Here is a 26984-nt window from a genome sequence, read left to right as displayed (position 1 = left end):
GTCTTTCAGAGAAAAATTTGGAAAGATTTAGCTTAAAATATGTCTTGTGTTATATTTGCAAAATTTCAAAGTTTTAGTTTTAAGAAAATCAAGCATGTCTAAACTATAGTGCTAATTTAGTACAAAAAGGCCTAAAATCTCAGGTAGTTTGTGGAACTCTGAGGTCTTTAAAAACCTCAACTAAGTGAAGATGATATAGAGCTAAATCCTGATTTTTAGGGCTCCCATGAAAAACTGTGGTAAGTTTTAGAATGTAGAATTTTCACCTATTCAGCACTTTCCTTGATTAAAGAACCAAATCTGAACCTCCTTACCATAATACTCAAATATTAAATAGTCAGGCAAGTTTTCACTTGCAGTGAAACATAAGTCAGGTTCAGACCCATTCTTCCACAGACCCATTCAGACCCATTTTTCCATAGACTCCAGGAATATTTCTCTCATTTTAATTCAGCCCTGGAAAAGATGGCAAATTTTTATGCACATGTATAAATTGATTTTAGGTGACTGTGCAACAGTAATGGTTGGGACTGTTTCTTTGCTTTTGGAAAAAGTAATTAAAATAATTAATGCTGGTAGCAGGGGTGGTTCCAAATTGAGAATTCATCTTTCCTCTGGATTATAAGGCTGAGGCAGATATGTATAAGGAAAAGCAATCTGTGCTGGAGGATAGGTTGCTTGTAGGAATACAGTTGGAATCTAGCAGTAAGGGCTGACAGCATTCAAAACTTGATATCTTTGGAAATGAAGGATTTAGGGTGTGCACATATTGAAGTGCAAAACATCCAAACTCAAATTATTCCAGTGTGAAAACTAATGATTTAAAGGCTGTAGCCTTGGATCTGTTACTAGAGGTGTTGCTTTTCCTTCAAAAAAGGACTTAAAAAGGGATGTAATGTTCTGTGTTATTTATAGAAAAGCAGTTCACAGGGACATTGCTATCAGTGTTTGAGCATGCTGGCTGATTGTGTCTCAGGTTTTGTACATACTGGAGAATTGCACTCTGGCTGTGAACCATTGCAGTCATGAGAGCTCTAGTGTGGCATCGTAGCCACACCAAGGCACTGCATCTTTGAATCTGAGTAGAAGATGAGAAATTGTCAAATGGTGATAATTTCTTTCCAGTTACAATGAGTATGTATGAAAATGAAGTGGAAATTCCATACTTCAGTGTTGATATCCTGTGAGAAGCAGCTGAGGACTTTGGGTTTGTCCAGTTTGGAGAGAGGGAGGCTGAGGGGTGCCCTCTGTGAGGGTGGCCAGGCAGGGGAGAGGCTTCCAGCTCGGTGGTCGGTCCCCCAGGCATGTCCATGCCTCAGAAGCACTTGGACAATGCCCTTCCTAATGTGCTCCAACTTTTGGTGAGGGCTCAGGCTATTGGAGCAGATGATTGTTGTAGGTCTGTTGTAACTGGAGCTATTTTGTTGTGTAAACACGCCGGGGAGGGCATGCAGCTGTGGGAGAAGATATTGAATAAGTAAGAGCAGAAAGGGATGACAGATGCTTGCTCTAAGCTGTGGACTTTTCAAGGAAGTCACTGCTTGGATGTCCATGCTGTTGCACATGTGCTTTTGGGCACATAAGCCGAAGGCAGAAGAAATCTGGAAGAAGGTGAACAGGTTTAGAGGTGCGTCATCAGTTAATAACGATGCTCACAAAAAGAGAATATAATCTCCAACAGCGAAACAAGTTGCTTAACCTAGCCCTGAAAGTAGTTTAACATTTAAAAACCCAGCTGAACAAACTCCCTTCGTCTGGGAAGCAGAAACTAACAATCCATAAGCATCAATTCATAAGCAATTTGATCTTAATATACAAGATTATGAAAGGATTCTTTGTAACCACCTTACAAGCCTTAAAATTAGAAGCTCATAAGCAATTTTTTGTCTCCTTCCCAGGTGTTTATATTCAAGTGAAATGATTCCATGTAAAATTTGAAGACTTGAACTAAAAAACTTCCAAAAGTTTAGAAATTTTGTCTTCTAAACTTCCATTAGATTGTAAATAAATAAATGTACTAAATAATGTAAATAATGTATTGAAAGTTAATTTTAATGTTTCCTTAATGTTTATTCTGTGTCTCCTTAAGGTTTCTGAATAAAGTGAATGCCGATAAAAGCTATCCAATATTCTGTGTATTGTTGCCAAAACTTGGTCTTGTAATTCTTTATTCCTCATCAAATACTTTGCCAGAACCCACTGCTAGAATTTTTTTATTGTAAGGTGGGTTTACGGAAAGATGGAATTGCTTTACTTTGACTTTGTTTTAGTATCCATTTATATTAAATACCTCTGATTTCATTTAAGTATCTTTTATTTATTGCAGAACACAGTCATGTTTGGGATTTTTTTCAACTTCTGAGGAAAAGAGACCTACAGTCAAGTTCTTTATGCTAGGCTTGCTTTTTTCAAAACTTTAACAGCACTTTACTATGTTACCGTTCTTGAGCTTAGTGTGTGTGTATAGAGAGAAATAAAGTGGAAATCCTGTCTCTGAGGATTGGAATTTAGTGTAGATTTAGATGGAAACCAAAATATTTTAGCATGCATTTGCCAGTTAAGCTTTTAAAAGGACTTTCCATGGGGTGCAGCTTGTGAAACAGTGTGAGTTTCTGAAGAGGTTTCCACATGATGCACATGCCACAGTCAGCTTGCTTTTAGTTTATAAAATTAAAATTTCAGTTTTGCCACACTGAAAAATCAGCATCTTGGCCTGATCAACTATAGACTGAAGAAAAGTTGTACTTAGTTTGAAATCATGGAATTGTTAAGGTTGGAAAAGACCTCCAAGATGGTCGGGTCCAACCATTAACCTCACACTGTCAAGTTCACCACTAACCCATGTCCCCAGGTGCCACATCCACATGTCTTTTAAATGTCTCCAGGGTTGGTGGCTCCACCACTGCCCTGGGCAGCCTTTTTCAGTGCTTGACCACCCTTTTGGGGATGATTATTTTTTCCCCAATGTTCCATCCAAACCTCTCCTGATGCAGCTTGAGTCTGTTTCTCCTTTTCCTGTCCCTTGTTCCCTGGGAGCAGAGCCTGACCCCCACCTGGCTGCACTGTTCTGTCAGGGACTTGTGGGGAGCCAGAATGTCACCCCCAAGCTTCCTTTTCTCCAGACCAAACATTCCCAGCCACCTCAGCCACTTTATTCCCAACTCTCAAGGCCTGTTCAACCAGCCATGTTCTTTTACCCAGCAAAGAGTGCACATGTCCAAGCCAGGAGCAGCCAGTTTCTCCAGGTGAAGACACTGGAAAAAGATAAGTTTTACTAAAGTCCAGTTAAAAAGCATCCAAAGCCTTCCCCTTATCCAAAACACCTTGTTCCAAGCAATCAGGTCAGCTCCTCCTTCCCTCTCTGTTTGTAGGTGGGAGGAATACTTGCTCATGTCCAGCCAGCTGGGACCTCCCTAAATAACCAGGACTGCTGGTAAATGATTGGAAGTGGCTCTGTGGATTCTCTCAGCAGCTTGCTCAGCACCCTCAGGTGGATCCCAGCCAGCCCTGTAGACCTGTGTGTGTCTGAGAGGCACAGCAGCATCTTCTGGAATGTGAGGGCTCGTTCTGCTCCTTCTCTCTCTTGCAGCTCAGGGCTGGGTACCCTGGGGACACCTGGTCTAGCTACTGGAGACTGAGGTAAAGACAGCACCAAGTGCCTCAGCCTTTTCCTCATTCTTTCTCACTGTTATTTTCCACTGCATCCAATGAAGATGGAGATTTGGCCTTCCTTTTCTTGCTGTTGTATTTATAAAACAATTTTTGAATTGTCTTTTATGGTGGTAGCCAGGTTGAATTTTATTTGGGCTTAGACCCTCCTGAATTCCTCTCTGCAGAACCTCATGCCATCCTTGCAGTCTGGTTTCCCCTTTGCTGTGTTGTGTTTCTTGCAGACACCCAGTAAAAGGGCCAGCAATCATGAGACTTCTCCCGGTCCTTTAGAGAATATTTCATCTCTTCATCCTGGCTGGGTGGGCTGTAACATTCTCCCACCAGGATATCTGCCTTGTTCACCTTTCCTCTGATTTTACCCAAAAACTTTCTGCCCCAGCACCCCCTTTTTTCTTTTTATTCTTTTTTTCCTGGACAAATTTCTGCACATTTGGTTAGCACTGATGAACAATAACGTCGTAAACTGACTCTAAAGGGGTCTCAGAAACTGAGTTTAAAACCACTTTTGTTTAATCCACTTAAAAATGATTCTTATAGAAATTTAGGATTAATCACAGTGTGATAAATGATAAAATGAGATACTGATACTCCAGGACGAGATTAATTTTATTATTAGGAGCTAAAAACCAGGTTCTGCTTTAGGACTTTCACAAATACTTTTTCTATTTAAAGAGTGCTTAAAAAGTGTATGATGCAGCTATTTAACTTCCATCAATATTGAACGTACCTGGGATTTAGTTACATTGTCCTTAAAAATGCACTTATGAGCTGCCTTTAATGTTTATAAAGAGGCCTGACTTGCCCTCTCATCAGGGTTGAAAGAACAATATTGGTTTAAGAATCTTTAAGTGGAGAAGAGATGAGAACTAATGTACTTGAAAATTTCAAAAACTGAGGCAAGTTATACTTATGTTTGGAAACTATTACGTTTAAATTGACTGTGTGCCCTGAAGACTTTGCTATACATAGATCCTTTTTGTTTTACTATCTGAAAATAAGTGTGTTCTTTGTCTTTCTCTTTATATATATATATATATATATATGTACACAACCTGTTTTGCCCAGTGGTACAGTTGAGCAAAATTTGTAGGTGTTTTGTTTGGGGTTTGAGTTTGTTTTTTTCTTTTTTTATTATAGCAAGCAGAATAATGTAGTATAAATCCCTAGTACTTTCAGAGCATACCTTTAGAAGTTACCCACCTTTGTCATTTCTTTATAAGGAACCAAGGTAATACTGTTAGAAAATGAATTTATCAGTAAAAGGTTTCAAAATGTTTTTACAGGATACTGGATTGCTAAATTGCCTTAATATATTCCAGACTGTGTTTAGGTTAATTTTTTGAGTTATTGTGACATGAACTGTATTAAAGACATGTTTTAGTAAAATGGATGAATACTGAGTAGCAAGAGTGCTCAAAAATAGTTACAAAAATGTAAATCACTTTTTACAAGTTATGATCTAGATGTAGTATATGTAAAACACACTCAGAAATGAAGTAATTCTCCTTCTAAGATACTTGAATATTTTTTATTAAAAAAAAAAAAAAAAAGAAACAAATTAACGAAGTAGTTTCAAAAACAGAATACATTTTGATTTAAAATGGTTGTCTTCCGGTGGCATCTATGCTAAAATCTTTCCATTTTCCTCATGGTGTAAATATACCATGATCTGATTACAGTCTCTAGTTAATAAATAGAGTTTTTTGGTTTTGTTTTATTTTTTAATGTAAAATTTTATGTCAACATTGAATCCCATGGAAAAATGATTGTATTTTTAAAATTGTGTATTTAACCTGGTTTAACTTCTACTGACTGCGGAATATGTGGAGTTGGTAAAGCTAACAAAGGATGGAACGCTGACAGTGTCTTTGGTACAGCAGGAACTAATGATTAATTTTTGCTTATTAATCCAGTCTTTGTTCCTCCATAAGGTTTGATTTATAAACCCACACATCAAATAAAAAACTGAGGGAAGGCCTGAAAGGAGACCAACATTCTCAGAGTTGAGTTTAGTTCTAGTCTTAGGCAGACTAGAGCAGGCAGGCTCCTGGTCAGAATTCTGGTGCCAGCCAGCCAGGCTCCCTCCTCAGCAGCTGCTCGTGTGAAATGTGCTGGGTTTGAATTTCTTAAAATTATTTTGGAGTTTTCGATTAAAATGAAAGGTTTTTTTTTCTTTTTTTCTTTATTCGGATATAGTGAAATTTTTTACTATATTAATTTTCTGTGTAAATTGTGCATTGAGCAATATTTGTTCTGAGGAAAGTAGTAATTTGATTATAGGAATAACCTAACATACTATTCATTATGAATGAAGGAAGATAGTTGTGAGTTTTTCTGTTAATTTTTTTTTTACCATCATATATTTTAGAAGATGACTAGATTAGCTTGAAGTTGGCCATTCACATAATTTTTTTGTCAAAGCCTCTACAGAAAATTATAGTTATCACCTGAAACTTCTAATTGCTAAATGCATTTTTTGTTAATTACTATTGAGTGTAAGTGTAAGGCATTAATGGTTATTGTTCAAATATTCAAGTTTTTTCTTGCTGACTTTAGTCAAGCAGAACTTGTTTTCATTGGGAATTTTGCTGACTGAAGACTATGTAATTGCCCAGTAATTAACATAGTTAAAAGATATCACTCTACATGTACTTTGCACTTTGGAACCTGAACGTTCTGCCGGTTTTCACAGCATTGCCAGAAGGGATACTTTTGCATAGTAATTTCTGAATCAATTTCAGTAGTTCTCTTTAAACAGCGCTGCTTTCAAAAGCCATTAAGCTCTGTGAATATGTAAGGCCTTTGTTACCTTAAATAATGCCATGAATTCTCAAGTATATATTTCTAATTTCACTGTGTGCTTGTATAAGTAAGTGTCCACTATAGCCTGTTACTATTTTCCTTTTGTACATGTATTCTACGTGCATGGAAGTTTTATACTTTAGGATGAATACTTGTCAGGCATGCATTTATTTAGAGTTTAGCAAAGGTCTTAGAGGAATTATAAAACTGTGGTTTAAAATTAATTGCTTGGGAGAAGGAACAATTGGTTTCTTTTAAACTGGGAAGATGTGGAGCATTTTGGTTTTGTCTTTTTGGGGTTGGGGGGGAGTTTAACTCTTCTTGAATGAGAAGATTAGTTAATCCTCTAAGATTAATAAGTTAATTTATAAGTTAAGAAGTTTAATTCTTCTTAAATTTTTGCTTAATTGTTAACTGACGTGTGATATTCTTGGTATCAGTGCTCTAGTCACAAACTTGGTCCTTAAATGTCTTGGTAACTTGCTGAGTATGGAACCTCTTAGGAAATGTCTCCCTCTTTCTGAGAAGGACCTGGTAGTTCTGGCAAATCTTTGTCAAAAGCTTTGGGCCTATAGAAGACCTGTATTCTAGAAATGCAAAGTAGGCATAAAGAATCAACCTGAAGTGATAAATTATTTTAAAATATTGTGATCTGATCAAAAGAAAAAGTAGGTGTTGAGCTTGAATCCTGTTTTTGCTCTGGCCTGAATTGGAATCTCTATTTGCAGCTCCCTCAGTGTATTACAAAGGCATTGATGGCAATCAGCCTTTTCTAGGAGAATTTTTTTTTTTGCTAAAGATCATGTGATGAAAAGTATTGTGTTGCATGCTTAGGAGCAGACAAAAAAAAAATAAGGAAAGATAATGGGCATAGACATTCTGGCAGCAGTGTTTTCTGTTGGGAAGCACATTAGCATTTTCATTTTACTTGTTTATGAGTTGGGAGTTGGACCATGTGATACCTCTCCAGTTTGCTTTGTGAGAGTCATATGAAAACAAATTTTAAGTCACATCGTGAGTTGCTTCTTTATGAACCAGACCATCTCTTTAGGAGACTATGGAAAATCAAATGAATCTGCTTAATATGTGAACAGAAAGTCACCAAGTCTTCTCTTTAAGTATTAGTAAAGGGAGAAAAAGGTGCAATGATGCATTCTTCTTTCTGTGTGAGAGGGAGAGTAATATCTGACCTTTTCTGCTTCTAACAGTATATCTAGAGCTTGCAAAACAGAGAATTAAAAGGGTTTTTTGGGCCAGTTATGTTGTGTTTCAGTTTTTGCATTAAACTTCCATAAGATATGAATTTCTAATAGGTGTTTGGGGCAAAATAAATATTATTAGCTTTATTTAAGGTTTTCTTTTTCAAGACTAGCAACTGAATAATATAAAATCAGAAGGAATTGAAAATGTGTGACATAATTGTTATTCCTTTTGATAATGTCATGTCAGAGAAATAGCCTAATACCTTTTTTCTTGCCTGAAATAACTCTTGCCTGAGTAACTTTCCTTGTGGGAAGTGCTGTGCTTCCAGGGTTTGGAGGAAGCTGAGGGGAGTTGTTTTATTAATTGGAAAAGTGAGTCTTCCAGAAGAATGATAAACGAATGTTGTGCATTTTTATTTAATACAATCCTATCTTATATCATGTATTTCTTTAGTATAATCCTATCTTACCATGTCCTGCTGATTTTGTGGGTTTGTTGGTTCTTTGGGAGTTTTTTTTTTAAGTATCCATGGCCACGTGTCAGCTTTTCTAGCATAAGATTAGAATGATAACCTGTAAACACTGACAATTCACAGTTTTTGTGAATTGTCTATATGTAAGTTAAAGAGTATCTTTTTTTTTCATATTTAACTGTCAGGTTTACTGATTAACCTTTATATTTAGACCTTTACTATCTTATTTTACTTTTAGTTAAGAGAAAAAGCCACATTTCAAGTGCATAACAAGATGATCTACAGAATTTTTAAAGTTTGTTGGTTTTTTTCCCCCTTTTTTTACTTTAAAGATTCTTCTTCTGGTGAAGGAGTGTTGGTTTTTAGAATAAGTGATTCACTCAGCACCAGATTTTCCTAGCCAGTGCATCATGCCAAAACCTGGTATTACCCTGGGTTTGGTTTTGTTTAGTTGGATTTTTTTACTTTTTATTTTCCTGTAAAGCATATATTCCTTTTTAATGTGAAAGGTCTTGAACACTCTTTTCATAACATTAATGACATTTATTAGTACAAGTCACCACACATCCATATAAGCATGCATTCAAAGACTTAGATTTTTGTTTGACATGTTGTTACATTAAATTGTGTTGCTATGATGCTCTTACTGTTACTAAGATTGTGTCAAATCTTCTATTTTCACATACCTGTTCCGTGACAAAGTTCGCTTGAGGCAGAACTTGGTGCCTTTTACTCTTGGAAAGCTTCTCCATTGTGCAGACACCTCTTCTTAAGTTCTGTTAAAGCACATTACTGGGATCTGCAGGTAAAAAGAATTGATTGCAGTTACTGATGCTGCTTTGTAACATGGAGAAGAACAAGAATTTCAGTTGTCAGTTTGAATTGCAACTATTGAAAGTACTGAAACTCAATAATATTTTAAGTGGGAATGTGTTTGAAACATGTGTGACCCTTGTATTTTGCTTTTAAACCCACAATTTCTTAAGTTTATCAGATGTGAACTGCAGAATATAGGCCATGGTTTGTTCTAGCATTCCCAAACCCTTAACAGGAGGTGTTTCTGTACCCTTTATTTGTTTCTAAGTATAAAGATTGTGTTCCTAAAGCAGTGCTTTATGAAAATCAAGCATGTAGTTGGAGAGCCTGATTGCATGAACTTCTTGGAACTGATATCAGCTCTTCTCATGAGAGGGAAGCCCTGAATTACAAAGCACTGTGTCTGTTAAAGCTGAGAGGAAGAGAAAGGCTGAGGCTACTGAATCTGTCACAAAGAGCCATTGATTCATCAAGAAGCATTAGACTTTCCTTTTTGAGAAAAAGAGTTGTTATTTCCTAGGAAAGGTTTTGAATTAATTAATGAATTAACAAAGTGATTTATTACTTCCCAAGAAGAAGCATCCCCATGCAGTTTTGCTTTCTTGTTGGGATTTTTTTTTCTTAATGACAGAAGTTCACCTCAGCCCTTTTCAAGAAACATTTCTGTTGAGTACAAAGATTTAGGTAAGACATTTTTTCTTTGAATACGCAATGAACATATTTCATAGAAACATAGAACCATAGAATGGTTTGGGTTGGAAGGTCAAAGCTCATTCATTCCCGTCCCCTGCCATGGGTAGGGACACCTTCCACTGTCCCAGGTTGCTCAGAGCCCCATCCAGCCTGGCCTTGGACAGGGATGGGGCAGCCACAGCTTCTCTGGGAAACCTGTGCCAGGGCCTCAGCACCCTCACAGGGAACAATTTCTTCCCAATATCCAATCTAACCCTGCTCTGTGTCAGTGTGAAGCCATTGCCCCTTGTCCTGTCACTCCAGGCCCTTGTCAAGAGTCTCTCTCCATCTTTCCTGTGGTTCCCTTCAGGTACATTTCATTAGGCTTTCACTCCTTTTATTCCTCCTACAGCAATGAAGATTCTAAAGCTACTCTATGCCTTTCATGCTCCTCTCTTGAGGTTGGCTCTGTCATCAGCAAACCCAGTCATAAATGATCTTGGACAGATGTTGGTAGTTATGAGTGTGGTTCAGCTAAAGAACAATGTCAAAAGTGGATTCACTTTTCTTTTAATGATACTGCTGTGGATCAAACGGAATACATAGACCATTCGTGGGAGGGGCATTTGGAAGATTTCTAATCCAAACCACTGTGTAAAGCAGATCTGGTTAGAACATGTGGCTCAGGGCCCTGTCCAGTTAAATTCTTTGTGATTGTCCTCCAGAATTAGTCCACCGTGTCTGTGGGCAGCCTGTTCCAATATCTGGTCACAATTTTCACACTTCCAACTTCTATCCTAAGGGTTTTGTCCTAATACGATGCAGCTCTGAGAATAGCCTCGCTCTGTCTTTTAGAGGCCTGTGTCCAATTTATGGATTTCAGTAAAATAAGAATATTTCAATATGAGAGTTTTTAGTCTACCGTGGTCACTTTTTCTCAGGCATTTGTGGGACTCATGATGTCTGGTCGTTGTGGCCTAATTAGCAGATGACAAGTCAGGCTTTTCTCACTTTTTTTTTTTTTTTTTTTTTTTTTTTTTTTTTTTTTTTTTTTTTTTTTGGTAGAATACAAACCAAGTTCCAGACCTTCTGATTATCATTAGTCTGAATCAGGTTTCAGAGATTGTTGTTCTGGACTTGATGTTGATTAATTATAGGTATTGCCTGGCTGTGCTTAACATGAATGTTTAATTTGTTTAATTCAAGCTGCTTGGTGAGATTTTTTTGGATGGGGAGAAGGCTTGGTGAAAGGAAAGGGATTTCCTCCAAAGCACAGTATGTTTTAATTGTATATCCGTTTTGCCAGACTTCTCACGGAATTTTATGTGCATCTTGTAAAAATGTGTGCCTTTTGAAGTAAAAGGATATTTGTGATAGAGAAAGCTTAGAGAGAGCCATTCAAGAAATGTTAAAAATAGTTAACTGTGTGATTCCTTATTTTTATAAAGCAGAAACTAGTCTTTCCATGTTCAGGTCACAAGGAACCAATTATGGTGAAGACTGAAGATCTGAAAAGGTGAAGAACCCTTGAGTTCCTGAAATTGTTAGAATTAAGTCTTGGGAAAGATAGGTTCTGCAGATATTGAAATATGCTGAATTATACCGTATTCTAATACTTCTGGAGTAGGTAATGTATTATTTGAAATCATCTTTGAGTATCTAGAGAGAGGAAGTCGGTATTTTTTAAGTAGATGATTGTCAAATTTGGGGGAAATTTTATAGAGCATGGGTTTCCCAGTTTTCTCTGTTAGTTTCTACTAGGATATGGCTGAGGAATTGACAGCTCTTGAATATGTTTTCCACACAAGCCTGTAATGCTGTGGGGTTTTTTTCCTCCCTCCTATGTCATAAGTGAATTTGACTTGTCCTCTCTTTAGGAGCTGTCAGAGCTCATTTTCCTCTTGTGGGTAAAAGTGGAACTCTTGCTTTCTTTTTTGTGTAGTTGTATTTGAACTATGGAAGTGGAATGGACTTTGAATTTGTGTTTCATTGCTTTTTCCTGCTTTCCTCACTGTTTAAAAAAGCCAAAAGGTATTTGCCAAAGAAGAATGCCTTAAATTCTAAACCACTAATTTTTGTGGAATTGATTTTGCAGATTATCTTAATACTAGTTTTTGTGTAGTTTCTGAGGTTTTTTTCTCATACTAGTTCAGTACCTTGAAGATGGGAATATTATTTCTAATGATTATTTATATTTCTGTAATAAAGGCTATATGAAGCTAAAGTGTTTATTTATACAACATGGTTCTTTTTCCTTCTAAAAATGCTTTTAACATTGGGGAAGGCAGTTATAGAAGTCATAGATCATGGAAGATGGTCTTGCTATGTGAAGCTGATACAAATGCTACAGATTTTTCTGGTAGTTCTGTTATTTGCAGCATTGGCATGGGGAAGTAGAGTTATTTCAAGATTGCTGGTGATGTTAGGTGTGGAACATTACATCACAGGATATGGAATCTTACATACTTCTTGCAGGATCTGGATCTTTTACTTCAGGAGTCCTGACAAATGACTAAGTGGTAAAAAAAGTTTTCCTTCCTTCCTTCCTTCCTTCCTTCCTTCCTTCCTTCCTTCCTTCCTTCCTTCCTTCCTTCCTTCCTTCCTTCCTTCCTTCCTTCCTTCCTTCCTTCCTTCCTTCCTTCCTGCCTGCCTGCCTGCCTTCCTTCCTGCCTGCCTTCCTGCCTGCCTTCCTGCCTGCCTTCCTGCCTGCCTTCCTTCCTTCCTTCCTGCCTTCCTTCCTTCCTGCCTCCCTCCCTCCCTCCCTATCTATTAAATTCACTGAAGGAATTGATACAATTTTAGGTATTGTCATTTGGTTTACAAATTCTGTTTTGTGTAAATCGATCCTTGACTTTTATTGTCACATTCCGTAATGTTCTGTCATCATTTCTAAGCACTGAAACTCTCTGGAAACTCTTCAGAATAAATGCATCAATGGGTAGACCAGAAAGGTGAATAGGAAAAGTAAATTCTCCCTGTGTGTTTGCTCCAGGGCTTGACTGCTGCTGTGTCCTAGACTGAAGTCTCAGTCCCTGCAGATATTCTAAACTTGACTGTATGTGGCCTTAGGCAGTGCCTGAGCTGACCTTGCTTTCAGGTTGGGTTGCATGAATTGTCCTGAGAGGCTTTGCAAACTAAATTGGGATTCCTTTAATGTTGCTTTATTTGGGCTGTGGAAGAAAATTCATTACAAGGGGCCAGGCTTTCATTTTTCTTAAAATTACCATAGACTTGAGTGGAATAAATTGTAATATAAGCACTACTAATGTAAAATAGGTGGATTTGCAACTGCTGACTTTTTTGGTTTGTTTTTTTTCTCTATTAGAAAAGTTTTAGTATTATTATAATGTACTAAGTATTATTGAGTCAGTACTGGCAGTGAAGTCATGGAATAATTTGGGTTAGAAAAGACCTTTAGGATCATGGAGTCCAACCATTAACCTCCCACTGCCAAGTCCACCTCTGAATCATGTCCCCAAGTGCCACAAATGCATGTCTTTTAAATAACTTCATGTGATTTAACCATATCCCTGGGCAGCTCCTTCCAATGCTTGACAACACTTTTGGTGAAGAAATTTCCCCCTAATATCCAATCTAAACCTCTCTTGGCACAACTTGAGTCCATCTCCTCTTCTCCTATCACTTTGTACATTGGAGAAGAGCCTGACCCTCACCTGGCTGCACCCTCCTGTCAAGGAGTGGTAAAGACTGATAATGTCCCCCTGAGCTTCTTTTTCTCCAGGTTAAATGAACCAGCCTCAGTTCCCAGGGAAAAATTGCTGTGGCATCTTCTGTGTTGTCTTCTTTTCCCACATAACCTTGAAGTATCTTAATTCACTGTGTGTATGAGCAGGCTCCTGTCCCCTGTTAAAATAAAGGTGCTAACAGCTCTGTCACCCTGGGAGCTGACCAGCATTCTGCTTCCTCCCAGGGGAGATTTCCCACATGTCCGTTTTATGATGGAATCCACACTGGAATGTGATGGAGAGCACTGGTATTTTGGTGTTGCCCGGTTTTCATTGTCTTACAATGGAGTAGGACAAGCAGCATGCAGAATTGCTAGAGTGGTTTTTCTTCTTTAGGAAATTTTACAAATGCTCTAAATATATTTTAGTCTCCACAATGCTGTACGTTCATATTCTGGTCTTTCTTAAGCTAGATATCCTTTGGGATATGTGCATTCTGTAATTAAATTTTTCCAGTTAATGACTTAGTAGCTATTATAATTTTTTAAGATGCCAAATACTTATCCTGCACCTCTAATTAATATAGATCAGGAGATAAGCCTGTATCAGCTAGGTAGAAAGAAGAAAGTTTGTTCCTGTTTTAATATTTGCAAGAGATACTAGAAATTTAGGTGAAAGAGCCATGGGGAAAAGTGCATGTGAGCTGGTTAGATCTTGGTGATACAGAAATTTATCATCTGTCCTGCTTTTTATCACAGAGGTATTGCCAGTGTACATGCTTTCTAAATTGCTACTTCTTAGTTTTGTTGGGGGTTTTTTGGTTGTTTTTGTTTTTGTTTTTAATCTCATACTTATCCTGGGTAGACTTTTTGGAACCTGCAGGTTCGGCCAAAGATTTATTTTTCAAATGTTGGGGTCTATGTTATGTCCAATCAGGGAACAGCTAATAAGCCTGTCCTGAACTGAACATGTTGGATAAGTCATTTAGGAAACATTAGAATGAAAGTAAAACTGATAGGTTTTCACAGATAGGAGTTACCCACCCCTGGGGTTTGTCAGAAATATCAATGCAGCAGCCCCACCCTCAGGCAGCTCTGCACACACAGTTCTGACAAAACGAGCAGCTGTATACTCTGTCAGTTGTTCTGTTAAAGCAGAACAAACTTACAGGCCAGGTTATGTAGAAGACACTTGATTTTACTTGGCAGAATCAGTTCTCCAGTACCTAGACAAATTTAGATTATCAAGTAATGGATCAGGACTTGATTAACTTGAATTCTCACTAGCCAGAGGTGGATGTGAATGAGGAATTCTTCCTATTCACCATTTGGTCTTTCCACCACTACTGCCTTTTGGATATGAATACCAAAATTTCTGGTGGGATCACAATGTTCTTTCTCCCCCTAACTGTTGGAATGGAGAAGAGGGGCTTTTTTTTTTCCCCGCAGCTTACATTTTTCTTCCTTATTTCTTGGGAATGGCTCTTGATCTTCCTGTGTATAAAAACAAGCTTTTGGTGTGTCTGTTAGGTAAGCACATTTCACAAAGTTCTCATGACCTGTTTAAAGCTGCTGGCCAGGCTTTGGTGACTGTATTTGGCACAGGAAGAAAGCTTGTGAGCTTCTCAGGTATGCACATCATTCTGAATAAATTCATCATTCAGCCTTACCAGCCGTGCAGGAGAAAGTCTTGAGCAACCTCATCTGAAATGCAGTGTTGGCCCTGCTTTGAGCAGGAGCTTGGTTTGGATGACCTGCTGGTCTGAATTTTGGCAGAAGTTATTGTTCCATTTGGTGGATACAAAGTTGTTGATAAAACCTACTCAGAATTCAGTGGCTTGTGTATTCGTTGTCCATGGAAAGTTTCCTTCTTTTCATGGCATGTGACTGGAGAGCTTCTCAAGCCTTTTAGGACACGACTGTCTGAGAACTGTAATGTTTTGGAAATGACCTGGGCTGGATGACCTACTGTGTCTTTTCCAACCATAATTTCTATGACTCTGTAATTTTGAGGTTGACTTCTTGTTGCCCAATTTTACAGTTACTTAATTCCAGTATCGGGCATATTTCAAGAGACCACATTTAGTCATGGTAAGACTGTGTGGGTTGTTTTGTCTTTTTCTGTTATTTTTCAAATCCTGAAGATTGTCAGCACTTAATGTATTCTTTCCTATTCCGGTGCCACAAATAATGTTCCTACCCTATGAGGAAAGAAAAGTCTGATTTCCCATTTTGGAATAAATGGTTGATTAAAAGAACTTGCTCCAAATTTGTTGCAGGTCGAAGGAGAGGTATTAGACTACCTCTGTTATTTATTTGTACTAGAATTGCATTTCCGTAATGAAAATAAGGGATAGAATTAAGAACTTACGTGTTTGATCATATTTTCAGCATTGTTATCATTTAAGTGTATAATGAGTCACTAATACATTTTTAGAGCTAAATGCCCATGTACTTTGAGGACTTGAATGTCTCCTGTTTCTTTAAACAGTTCTTATAACAGTGGTGTGGCCCTTTTCCCTACAGAAGGCTCCCTTTTTATGCAAGAAGAGATCACATTTTGGGAAAGATGTCTCCTAATAAGAACTCTTGCACGAACACTCTTTGAAGAGAACCTCAGTGTCTGAGGTTTTGAAGTGCCTTATATCAGCATCCCTCAGGATTTAGTCCATGCTTTCTATCCTAATCTGCTGCCTGCATATTTGTGAGTTTGCCAGTTTTGGTATTTTTAGACTTTTTTTTTTTGTCCACAGCAAACACGGCATGAAACAAATCATTCTGAAACAAAAGTGCATGTATGTGTATGAATATAGATTATACACACCCAAAGTGCAAACAGATCTAGAATTCTCTCACCTGAGGGAGAATCACTTAGCCTGGAATTCCTGTGGGGTCTCTGAGGAACTGGAAATTGGAGGATTAACAGCTAGGTGTGAAAACACCATTGGTACTATGGAGACTTGCTTGGAGTTTGTTTATCTTTTATTCCATTGGAGTGATATGTGGAATAATTCATAAAGTAATTAAATTTTGTAAGCCGCAAAATATCTGTGTTTAAAATTTGTGGGGTAAAGGTAATCTTAGGTCAGAATAATCCTGGGATTGTTACCAGACTTAAAAAACTATATGTGAAATGCAATAAAAAATATGATGGATTCAATAACAGGTTGCTCTCCAGTTTTTCTTCTGCCCTACATTCTTTTTGTCTATCAAAACTTCTGTTTTATTTATGCATAGTTTCTTATAAATGTTCTTGAAAGAGAAATGGAAATCCTCACATGTTTTCCTTACAGGGCCTTCTGTCTTTACTGCCTCAGGTCAGTGTTGTATTTGAAGAGAAATCAAAGTAGTTAATCACTTCTTAGAACATGATTTTACATATTTTCTATTTTTGTTTGCTTTTTATTTTTTTAGAGCCTCTCCATTTTAGCATGCCTTTCCAAAATTGCTTTAATTCCTGTTGAACTCCTCTGAACTTGTTCCAGTTTGTGTTTTTAAAATACAGTGCTGAATGTACTTTCCCTGGTTGAGACATAACCAGTTCTGAGATGATGGGAATAACGTCTCATGCACTTTGTGGGGAAAATCTGCTTTGAAAGAACTTTGTGTAGAGCCTGTAAGACCTGTTGATGTGATATAATGTGTGTAGATAAAATACCTGTTTGCCTTTCTAAAGGCTCACCTTCTCCAGCTGGCTGCTTTGCCTGCTACTGAGCACTGTGTTCTGCAGTGGTTGTGTCAATCCCCAGTCTGGTTTGGGTGGTTTTTCCTGGAATGTGGCATGAATACAGTGACATTGTCAGTTTGTGCTGTCTCCATCTGCAGTCCTGTGCTCTCCACACATCTCCAGCCATCATTTGTGCACACACATGCTGTATTCCAGAACTATGTGTTAAAGCTCTGAATGTTGATAGAGTGCATGAATGTTTGACCAATTAACCTTTACACTGATGGGGAAAATACCCAACTACCTTCTTTCTCTCTTGGAAAATGAGCCAGCAGAAAACCCAACCCACACAAAGCCAAGAAAACATCTCGTAGTCCCTAAAAAGATACTTAGTTCTTATTGAACAATACTTCAATTTAAACAAATATTTCTACTTATACTGTGATAGTGATGATTTATCACTGAATCACGTAGAGATCACCCAGTCCCGTGGCAAGGACACCTTGAGCCCAGGTTGCTCAGAGCCCCATCCAACCTGGCCTTGGACACTTCCAGGGATGGGGCAGCCACAGCTGCTCTGGGAAACCTGTGCCAGGGCCTCAGCACCCTCACAGGGAACAATTTCTTCCTAACGTTCAATCTAAACCTACTCTCTTTTAAACAGCTCCTTTCCATCTTTTCTGCAGTAATAAAAGTTTATCCAGTCTATAGACTGTTTTAACTGATTGACTAGCTTTTATAAACATTTTAACATCCTATAAAGACCATAAGGGTTTTTTTGATCATCCTTCATTTACATATCAGAGTTATATATATTTTGTTAATACATAATACCTTTCTTTCAACAGCTTTGTATATCTTGAGTTACTTTCATTAGCTGAGTAACTTAGCCTGTTTTTTTTTTTTAAAGGAATTGCAATTTAACTATAAATATATCCAAATGCCACAGAATTCAGGGCTACAAGTCAAAAATGCTGATCAGTTTGTAAAATCTTAATCAGCTCCTCCATGAAACCTAGGGACGGACCTCTGTGGTAGCAGAAAAATTTCCAGAAATTCACCACAGTCTTTTTCCAAGCTGCAGTTTGTTCTGATGTTGCCAGACAGCTAAGAAGAGATGGGAAAAGCAGGAAATCTTTTTGGATTTAATCACAGTGCTGATTTGGAAAAGCAGCTTAACAATGGAAAATATTTTTAATGCTTTAAATCATAAACACAAAACTATATAAGGTCCATGGTAGATCATGACTGCATTAAGATAGATTGTTTTCCTTATGAGTGAAGACAACCCTTCATTTTGGAATCTGATGGTCAGAAATCCTATTTCCTGGACATATTTATGTATTAGTTTGTTATATATTTATATATATGTGTGTCCTGACTGGATTATTTGATGGTTGTAGTAGCATTTGTTTAGCATACTGGGGACCTGTATAACCTGAAGATATTAAATATAACTTTTAGGTAACATCTTCCTATTCTCCTCTGTGAGAAAGCTTTTCCTGCATTTTTACTTTCAAAAGATGTTGGACTGTGTTGATGGACACTGCTTATGTTTTCCCCTGAAGTTATTCAAATTCTGGTGTAAAATGCCCAATTTTTTGTATTTAACTTAATCAATAAAAAAGTGCTTCTTAAGCAAGATCTTGCAGTTCTTGGCCTTGCATCCTCTGTGTGAAAAAGTTCTTATTTAGGCCCCTTGATCTGTTTTAGGACTTACAAATGATGGAGACTTCAGGTTGGCTGTGGAGATGAGACTGGAGGAAAGGACTGAATGCTCATTTCTGAGCGAGCAGGGGATAAGGTTATGAAAATGTTTTAAAATCAAGATTTCTTTTGTGTTCTAGTGCCTGCTGAAAGATGGATGATGATGACTTTGGAGGATTTGAGGTATGCTGTTTGGATAACTTTGCTTTGAAATTTAACTATTTTCAACTGTTTTATGGACATTTCTAGCATTTTCTGAAATATGTAACAATTTCTTCTTGTTTCCAGGCAGCAGAGAGTTATGAGTTTGGAAATGGTGAACAGCAGACCACATCTCCTGCTATTGCTTGGGCAGCATTTCCTGCAGGTATTGACTGAATCACTGTAAAAATCTTAATATTCTATTCCTGTCCTTATGTATTCACTGTAAAAATTAGTGCTTAGAAGGGTGTACACAATGAAATAAATGCACAATAACAGAATAGCCAGCAGTCAAAACTTTAGTATAAGAATATTCCTGAGCAATTATTTTGGGAAATTACACTTCTCAAAGTTAAACTTTATTGAGGAATGAAAGAGAAATTCAGTTTATACAGTAGAAAAGGAATAGAATTTCTTCATTCACAGGATATTCTTTACTTTTAAGTGTGGAAGATCTGTTGCAAATCGTAGAAAAACAGAAAAAGTAAGGTTAAAAATAGGATTGTGATGAAATCTTACTTGGGAGGGATGAAAGTGATCTTTTTTACTTGCGTAGTTTATATAATTGAAAAATATATTGCATATTCTTTATCTCAAGCAGAAGCAGAAACATTAGGGAACTATTTTATTAATTTATATAAGTGTCTGGTGCCTGTCTGGATTTTAGGATGTTGTTAAAAGTTTGTTGATAAATGTATACTATCAGTAGGACTAAAAGATTTTGGAGGCGTTACTGATTTTATTGTGGTCTAGATTTCACTCTTTTCACAAAACAAAATAGGACTTTTGCAGCTTCAGGGGAAAAAAATAACCAACCACCCACACTGTATTGTTATGCAGACTAAATTATACAAAATAAGACGGGGATTTTTGTCAACATGAACTCTCTATAAATTGTATTCTTAAAATGTTTTCGTTAATTTATTTCTGGCTTTCATCTATTACAGAACGATCAGTTTTATTTGTCATTGACTCAGAGGAAAACAAATACTAAGGAAATTATATTTTTCCAACTTTAATATTCTTCATGTCATTTTTACAGATATTTAAAATTGTTGGTTAAGTTCAGTAGCATGTCTTACTGTGTTTAATAAATTAAATCAAATACAGCTATGCAGTGTCTGTCAGTGAAGTCCAATTAAAATCCTGTTAAGTGTGTAGAATTGAAATTATTTGTACATAACACAGAATTTTTTTGTCACAGAATGATTTTAAGTGACACAGAAGTCCTAGGGTAATTTATACCAAGGTATTTTAGGCATTTCAAAATTAAAAGAAAACTCTTGTGTTCTGGATATTTTGTTACTGTAAAATATTTGTATGACTTTTTCATGCAAATATTGCTGTGAATAAACTAGTTTATTGCAATAGGCAACATTTTAATAGTATTGGTTAAGGGCTTCTTGGGCATTGACTTGTAGATGAATGTTTTTAGTAACAGAAATAGCTGAATTGTCTCCCCAGTGTTATCTATATATAAAGATGTTCTTCTCTTACCCTAGAAATTTCTCAGTAAGGCTTGCTGAAAAATTCGAATGTGTTATGGTGCTATTGAGGTGATTTTGATAAATTTGGAGGGGGGGGCGAGATACCCTTGTATACACCCAAGATTTGATGAACTTTCCAGAGGAGCAGTTACTCATCTTGTGAATTTCCTGTATATCTGGTGTTTGGAAGTCATAAAACAAAACACTGAATCCTGTGGCCATGTTTTTCAGTGTTCAGTTCAGTTCAGCAGACAATTCAGAAGTTATTTTTAAGGTCTCAGTGGTGATTTCAGTGCAATTTTGCCCTTGAAATTGGACTTCTTACTATGTCTTTGGTAGTATGGACCACATGGATGTACATTTAAAATTCTAGATTAGTAGATATAATAACTTCTAGAATATTTTGGCTTTGGAAGAATAAAATGCGGGGAAGAGCTTTGTACTGTGCGTTGTCAGAAATCATCTTGAGAGTGCATCAGGTTGTTTTTTCCCACTGTGGAAACAAAAGCAGTTTTAAACTCAAATTTTTTACCTGAATGTTACTTTTAACTGAAAATGTTCAGGGATAGAGTTTTCAGTGTATACAGTATTATTGACAATGTCCTTGAGTTGTAATATCAAGACAAGAGGAGTTGAGGAAGAAAATTTAATTTTGTTTCTTGGGTTTTTTTATTTTTAACAGCTGAAACCTATATGTAGGGGAGCTGTGCTACAAGTCGCTTACAACATTCTACAAAAACATGTCAAATTATTATTATATGGTCTTCTGCTCATAGCCCTGCTGTCATATCCCTTCTTAATTGCTGGATGTAAGAAACATCTAATTGGTAAATATTACCCATGTGGTACATTTGATATTTGATGTCTTCATTCTCAAACTCAGTATGAAGGGTAAGACTCAATGAAATGTTGATTTAACAGTTCATGTTCATCCACTTGGTTTTGTTTTCAGAATTCCTGATCTCCCTGGGAATTTTAATAATTGTTTGAGCTTCATTAAAAAGCTCAAACATAAAGACAAAGAATTTTCCTTGCATTAGCAAGATTGCAGGCTGTGCCTGATCTCTGCTTCTATTACCAAACTGCGTGTTTCTGGCAGTTCTTACATACAAACCTATGGCAGAATATTCTTAATATTGTGAAGCCAGGGCTTCAGAAATTATTAGATACTTTTATAGTACAATTCTGGCAGTAACTTATATCTATATCTTATTTCAGCCTTTTTGGGTGTATGACTTTTGATATACCTGTAACTGAGTTTATGCTTCTTTTCTCTGCAGTGCTGCAGCTCTGATCAATGAGCAAAAAATTTATTTGGAAATTCATCAGGGCTATCAGACTTAGCCTGTTGGAGTCAGGTCAGGTAGTTCCAACAGAGGAGAGTTTTGGTTTCAAGAGTTGTGAAACTGTTCCGTTATGGTAACTAGGGCATGGTATGCAGGAATGATTTAAGGGTTCTCTTTATAAGCGAATTTTGAGCTGAACTAAAATGCAATTTCACCAGTATATACACAAGAGGAATGAATTAAGAGAGCTTGAATTACAGACATAGCACATGTAATTCTAGGAATGTCTAATTTATGAATCTTTAGCATTGCTGAAAAGTGAAAAGAAGGTTTTGTAAAAAAAGATGTTTGAATGATACCTTGGAGAGTTGCCACCTTTTCTTGTCTTCTGCAAGGTCATGTGTTTAGTCGAAAACTTTAAACCACAATGTTCAGAAGTGCTCACCAGTTGTTGCTCCTCATTTCCTAGGTTTCATTTTGACAACTTAAGGAGTGGGGATTTTGTTTCTAGTTTGTTTTTTTTTTCCCTTCAAGATGCTAAGTGTTCATTACTATAATGAGAACTACTGAAGGCTCCACCTGATTGTAGAAGATTCCATGTAAAACTATGTTAAACCACTAAAAACTGAGTTTTATCTCTAGGGTTGGACACCCCAAAATATATGAATACCTAAAGCTCTCATCTCAGCAAGTCTACATTCCTCATATGTGCCCAGTCTTCATGGCTCTTTTTACTTTTGTGATAAATTATTTATATGTGAACTATGCCTGTGCTATGGTAATCCTCACCAAAGGTTGAACATTCATCACAAGGATCATGCTCAGTTTTTCCATGTGAGTTGACAGTTTTAGTCAACCACTAAGAGAACCACTTGCCTGCTCAGTCAGAAATTGCCTCGTACATTATTTTAACTGTTTTTCCATCAGATGGAAATTAATTTAAAACTGAGACTCAGAGCATTAAGTGATAGCATAAAAGCTGAGACTTTAATGTTTGTTTAGATACAAAAAGATCATCTATGTCACTTCATTGCCACTTGAACTAACAGAGTAGGTAATTATTATAGGAAGTTGCCTTTGAAAGGAGACATTTGGAATGGGAGGAGAGTTTTATCTTAAGGTGCATAAAATAAAGCCAAAAAAATCCTGTTTCCAGTTCTGGAGAATAGTTAACTATTAAAATGCAGTTACCTGAACTGGTTCCTGTTCTGTTTTCTGAAGTGCTGTTCTCTAGGCTTTTCAACCAAGTTTCCATCTTCTGCTGAGCTGTGATTTTTTTTTTTTTCTATTTATTTTTTTTTGCCACGTCCAAATCTACTATCATTGCACTTACCCTACTGATACTTTTCTGCCTCATGGCCTATTTTCTGTTTTCTTTTCATTGAATGAGGTTTGCATGTTCCTGTGTGTTATACCTGAATCCTAGAACTGGGAGCTGAAGAAGATGGGACAGAGAGTGCCTGGATTCAAGGATTAGTGTGTCCTTTAGAATGCCTCGAGGCCAGTTGTACACACTGCTTTGTGCTGAGTACTTGTGCAATATTCCACAGTGATATCCAGAGGCTGGGCCTTGCTCAAGGCTAAAGGCATCTTTTACATGTTGCCAGAGTTAAAATAATAATGGGAGCTGCTTTTTCTGAAACAATGGGAAGTGCTTTTTTTTGCCTATTGCAAAGACACACCAGGAGCGGACCATGTCAAAGTTTGCAGGATTTTGCTGTTAAATTAAAAATGTAGGAAAAACATTATCTTTTTCTTTCTTTTTATTTAGTTTGTTTAGTTTATGTCTTTTTTAAAAACAAGATTTCTGTTGTGCTGGCTTGGTAATGCTAATCCAGTCTTCAGGGATTTTATGGCATAACTGGAATTTGGTATGGAAGAGCTCTCAATCCAGTGTTAACTCCATTTAAGTTTTATTACCTAGAGAGTTATTTACTTTTTATCTCTTATAAAATATCAGACTGTTTTATCCTGTGTCTTGGCAAGCTGTTTGTATGTGGCTTCTAGGGATTTTTTTTTTAACTTGTATAAAACTTGGGAAATTACAAGTATAGTTTTGCTGTTGACTGAAACTGATTAAAGATCATGATGAAGCTGAAAGGCTGTGTGAATCAAAAGAGACAGAGTTAAAACTGATCCTTTGAGAGCTGTTGTCTTGTAAATTAGATGTCTAAATTTACTGTGACTATAACTTTGAATGTCCTTAAGTTGGTACTACTGAAAAACACAGGCTCTTTGTGTGGAATTACTTTTCAGTGGAACTGGATTATAAGACATACATAAACTTACATTGGTATGACTTGACTTGTGGTGGGTTTTACTAGGCATGGACTCCAGAAACTGAACTAGTTTTAGGGTGGTTCTTCATATCGTGTGTGTTTTCTGTTTCCAGTTCCTGAAGTCCATAGATCTCCTGATGTTCTCCTGGAGCGCTCTGTGCCTTCTTCCTGCCTGCTTCCTTCTGACTCTTTCATTTTATCAAGTGATAATGTGGCAACAGCTATTCAAACAGGCAAGAGTGTGATAAATCCAGCTGTTCCTGAAGAACAGGTAAACCCACAATTTTTGAGCTTCAGTGTGGAAACTCAATGTATTAAATATCAGTGTTGCATCTTTTCTGTGCAACAGAAATGCTTTTTAAGGGCAAAAGGTTTCTGGATGCAGACTATGAAGCAAAATGCTTTTTAAATTATTTATGAAACCTATAATTGATAGAAATCGTAATACTTTGATCTGAACTGCAAGAGAGATAACTGTCTTAGAGTTATTAAAAGTTAAAGGCATGCTGATGATGCTGGGCATGCATGAAGGAAATGTCAGCAAGAAGGTTCTCTAAAAAAAAATGGCTACTGTTGAAGCTTATCATATTTGTATGTTTTCTCAAGTGGTTTTAGGACTAGGTTTTTAGGATTTTCAAGGATGGGGCTCTGAGCAACCTGGTCTAGTGAAAGGCATTCCTGTCCCTGCCCGTGCCAGGGCATTGGAACAAGATAATCCTCAGAGTCCCTTCCAACCCAAACCATTCTATGATTAGAGAATTAACATTTAATCTTTACTTAATTGTAATCAAATTAATTTTAAAGGGCTAAGGGGGTTAAATTTTACTTTGCTTTATTTTTTTCCCCATTACTTTTAAAGTTGGTTTGGGTTTTTCTTGTGACTCTGGTTGTGGGTTCTTAAGCTCTGCAGTGCTACTGAGAACTCATCTTTGTTTCTTTCTGGAGTGTGAAAATGTTTCGTTTTTAACTAAACAGCTAGGTGAGGAAGGAAAGAAGGAAGGGAAAAGCCTTTCTGCCTGGAGATTATCACAAGAATTTTATCAGAATCACAAGAGCTGCTGCAGTTGAGACTTAAATAGATACACCTGAGTTTTTTATTGCCATAATTGCAGTGACCCCCATTTGAACATGTTAATACATTGTAAACTTCCTTGTTTCAGGGTGTGGGGTAATGTGTATTTGAATTAGAGAAGGCTCTTACCTCACTGTGAAGCAATCAATGTTTTGGACTAATTGCCAACCCTCCTAGTTTTAGCACTTCCTTGTTTTTTTTCTTCTTCAGGTAGACTCATCAAGTCTCAAGGCTGCTCCTGGTGAAAGCTAAATTTCATTATTAAGTCAGATTTTCGTTTTCTGATCATTTAAAAGCATTTCTTTAGAGCTATTTAAGCAATATTCACAAAATACAAGTTTTGGTTTAACGGAGTCTTATCTTTTTCCTTTGAGGGGCATCTGTATGTTCACACTTCCAGAAAGACTGTGGCACCAACGTTGAATGAATTAATTAATTAGTTACCATTTTGTGTTTGTTCCCAGGCTAATGTTCTGGGGAAAGCCTATAAAACGTGAAGAAGAGATGTGCCCAGATGCAAAATATATCAAAGAAACGTATAAATCCAAAAGTTATGGGTTTTTTTCTTTAGAGGGAGGAGTGTTTGTTTTCTTTTTTTGACTGATGCCAGCCAGGGTAATTTTCTGTGTTGAAGGTTCTTCATCTGGATGTCTGACAAAGTTTTGATAAGTAAATTTCTTTTACTGGCAGGATGATCAAAAAGTGATTTTCTTCAGCCACCACAGATCTTGCCTTTTTTAATTTTGGCTAAGAGTGAATAACCTTCAACCTTTCTTGATTGAGCTAGGCCAGCAATTTTAGCTTTTGTGTTCTCTGGAAAGAGCACTTGGGTTATTCCAGAACACTGAGGCTTAGGGGTATTTTTTTAAAACTATAAAGTCATTTAGTTAGGTAATCTTACAGAAAAATAAAAAACACACTTTGTTACTTCAGACTAAGTGTGTGTGCAAATTCTAGTTGTAGTCCACATTTCAGTTTTTCTCATCTTGTTCTGTCCATCTACTGACAGACTCATCATTCCATAAATTCTCTGTTACGCAGGAAATAGTACAAATTTTAAAAATTTATTAGCAAGTCATGCTGAAAGAGGAGTTGAGAGCAGGTCCTTCAACATTACTTTGAAATAGAAGTGACTTTGCACTAAGGAGTAAACTAAAAGAAAGTGATGGACATAAAGATAAAATAAAATATTCCTACACTTATTAGAGGGTGGTGTTAGTAGAACTGTATTCTTTTATAATTATATCTCCAGAGCCTCTTGAGGTTTTGGACAAAAAAATCCTTCCCTATTACAGGTTCCATACAGTTTTTGGTGGTGCTAGACTAATCTTGAGTAGTACTTAGAAGTGGAATTGACACATAGGGCTTCTCTTTGCTTCTTACAGGAGAATTCAGAGCACAAACTGCAGTTTATTTCTCTGTCTGTTTTGTCTGCTGTATCTTATATATTCATGTACAGTCAACATCTCACCTAGTTTTGTTTGCTACTTTATTTGAATCCTTTGAGAGATACTTATTTATTGGAAACAGTGTGTTATCTGAGTGTATGTTTGGAACAAAAGGTGCTAGGGGGATGGATTAGGTCAGATCAGTCAAACCTCTCTAATAAAGACACTGACTGTTCCTTTCACCCAAATCTCAAGCATGCTTGGCTTTCAGATTGTTGGAAAAGTGGCAGCTGAATTAATTTACCAGCTTTTTCCTTGGAGTTCTTTTGCGGCAAAAAAACCCAAGTTTTTGCCATCTCCTTTATTTTTTTTTAAAGGGGAGAAATAAAGCTTTGACTTTTGTTATTTATACCACAAAATGTTTTAAACATCACCTAGTTAATTTTTGTTCTTTTCTGAAAGTGTGGGCTTACCATCAGTGTTTCACCTGTTTTCTGTACTTCCTCAGTTTACTGAAATAGCAGTCACTAATTGTTTAGAGATGTTTGGATTAGTTTTACTCTCTTAGTCTAGCC

The 26984-nt window shown here is 36.8% G+C and overlaps 1 protein-coding gene across 6 annotated transcripts in view; it reads left to right on the top strand.

The window, feature by feature from the left end:
* CCDC91 (coiled-coil domain containing 91) overlaps positions 1-26984 on the top strand; it is a 113611-nt gene that overhangs the window by 4032 nt on the left and 82595 nt on the right. For 5 of the 6 annotated variants that reach the window (XM_088164831.1, XM_014880801.2, XM_014880775.2 and 2 more), the window contains 3 exons: positions 18837-18879; positions 18985-19063; positions 24063-24220. In XM_088164831.1, the coding sequence (XP_088020957.1) occupies positions 18850-18879; positions 18985-19063; positions 24063-24220 (267 nt within the window). In that variant the 5' untranslated portion in view covers positions 18837-18849. Of the gene's footprint in view, positions 1-3376; positions 3640-18836; positions 18880-18984; positions 19064-24062; positions 24221-26984 lie in introns of those variants that run through there. The other variant, XM_088164830.1, reaches the window with a different exon arrangement.

Source organism: Sturnus vulgaris, chromosome 5 (genome assembly GCF_052056855.1).
Source record: "Sturnus vulgaris isolate bStuVul1 chromosome 5, bStuVul1.hap1, whole genome shotgun sequence".
In the NCBI taxonomy this organism is placed as follows: Eukaryota; Metazoa; Chordata; class Aves; order Passeriformes; family Sturnidae; genus Sturnus; species Sturnus vulgaris.
This window is presented reverse-complemented; position numbering and strand designations above follow the sequence as displayed.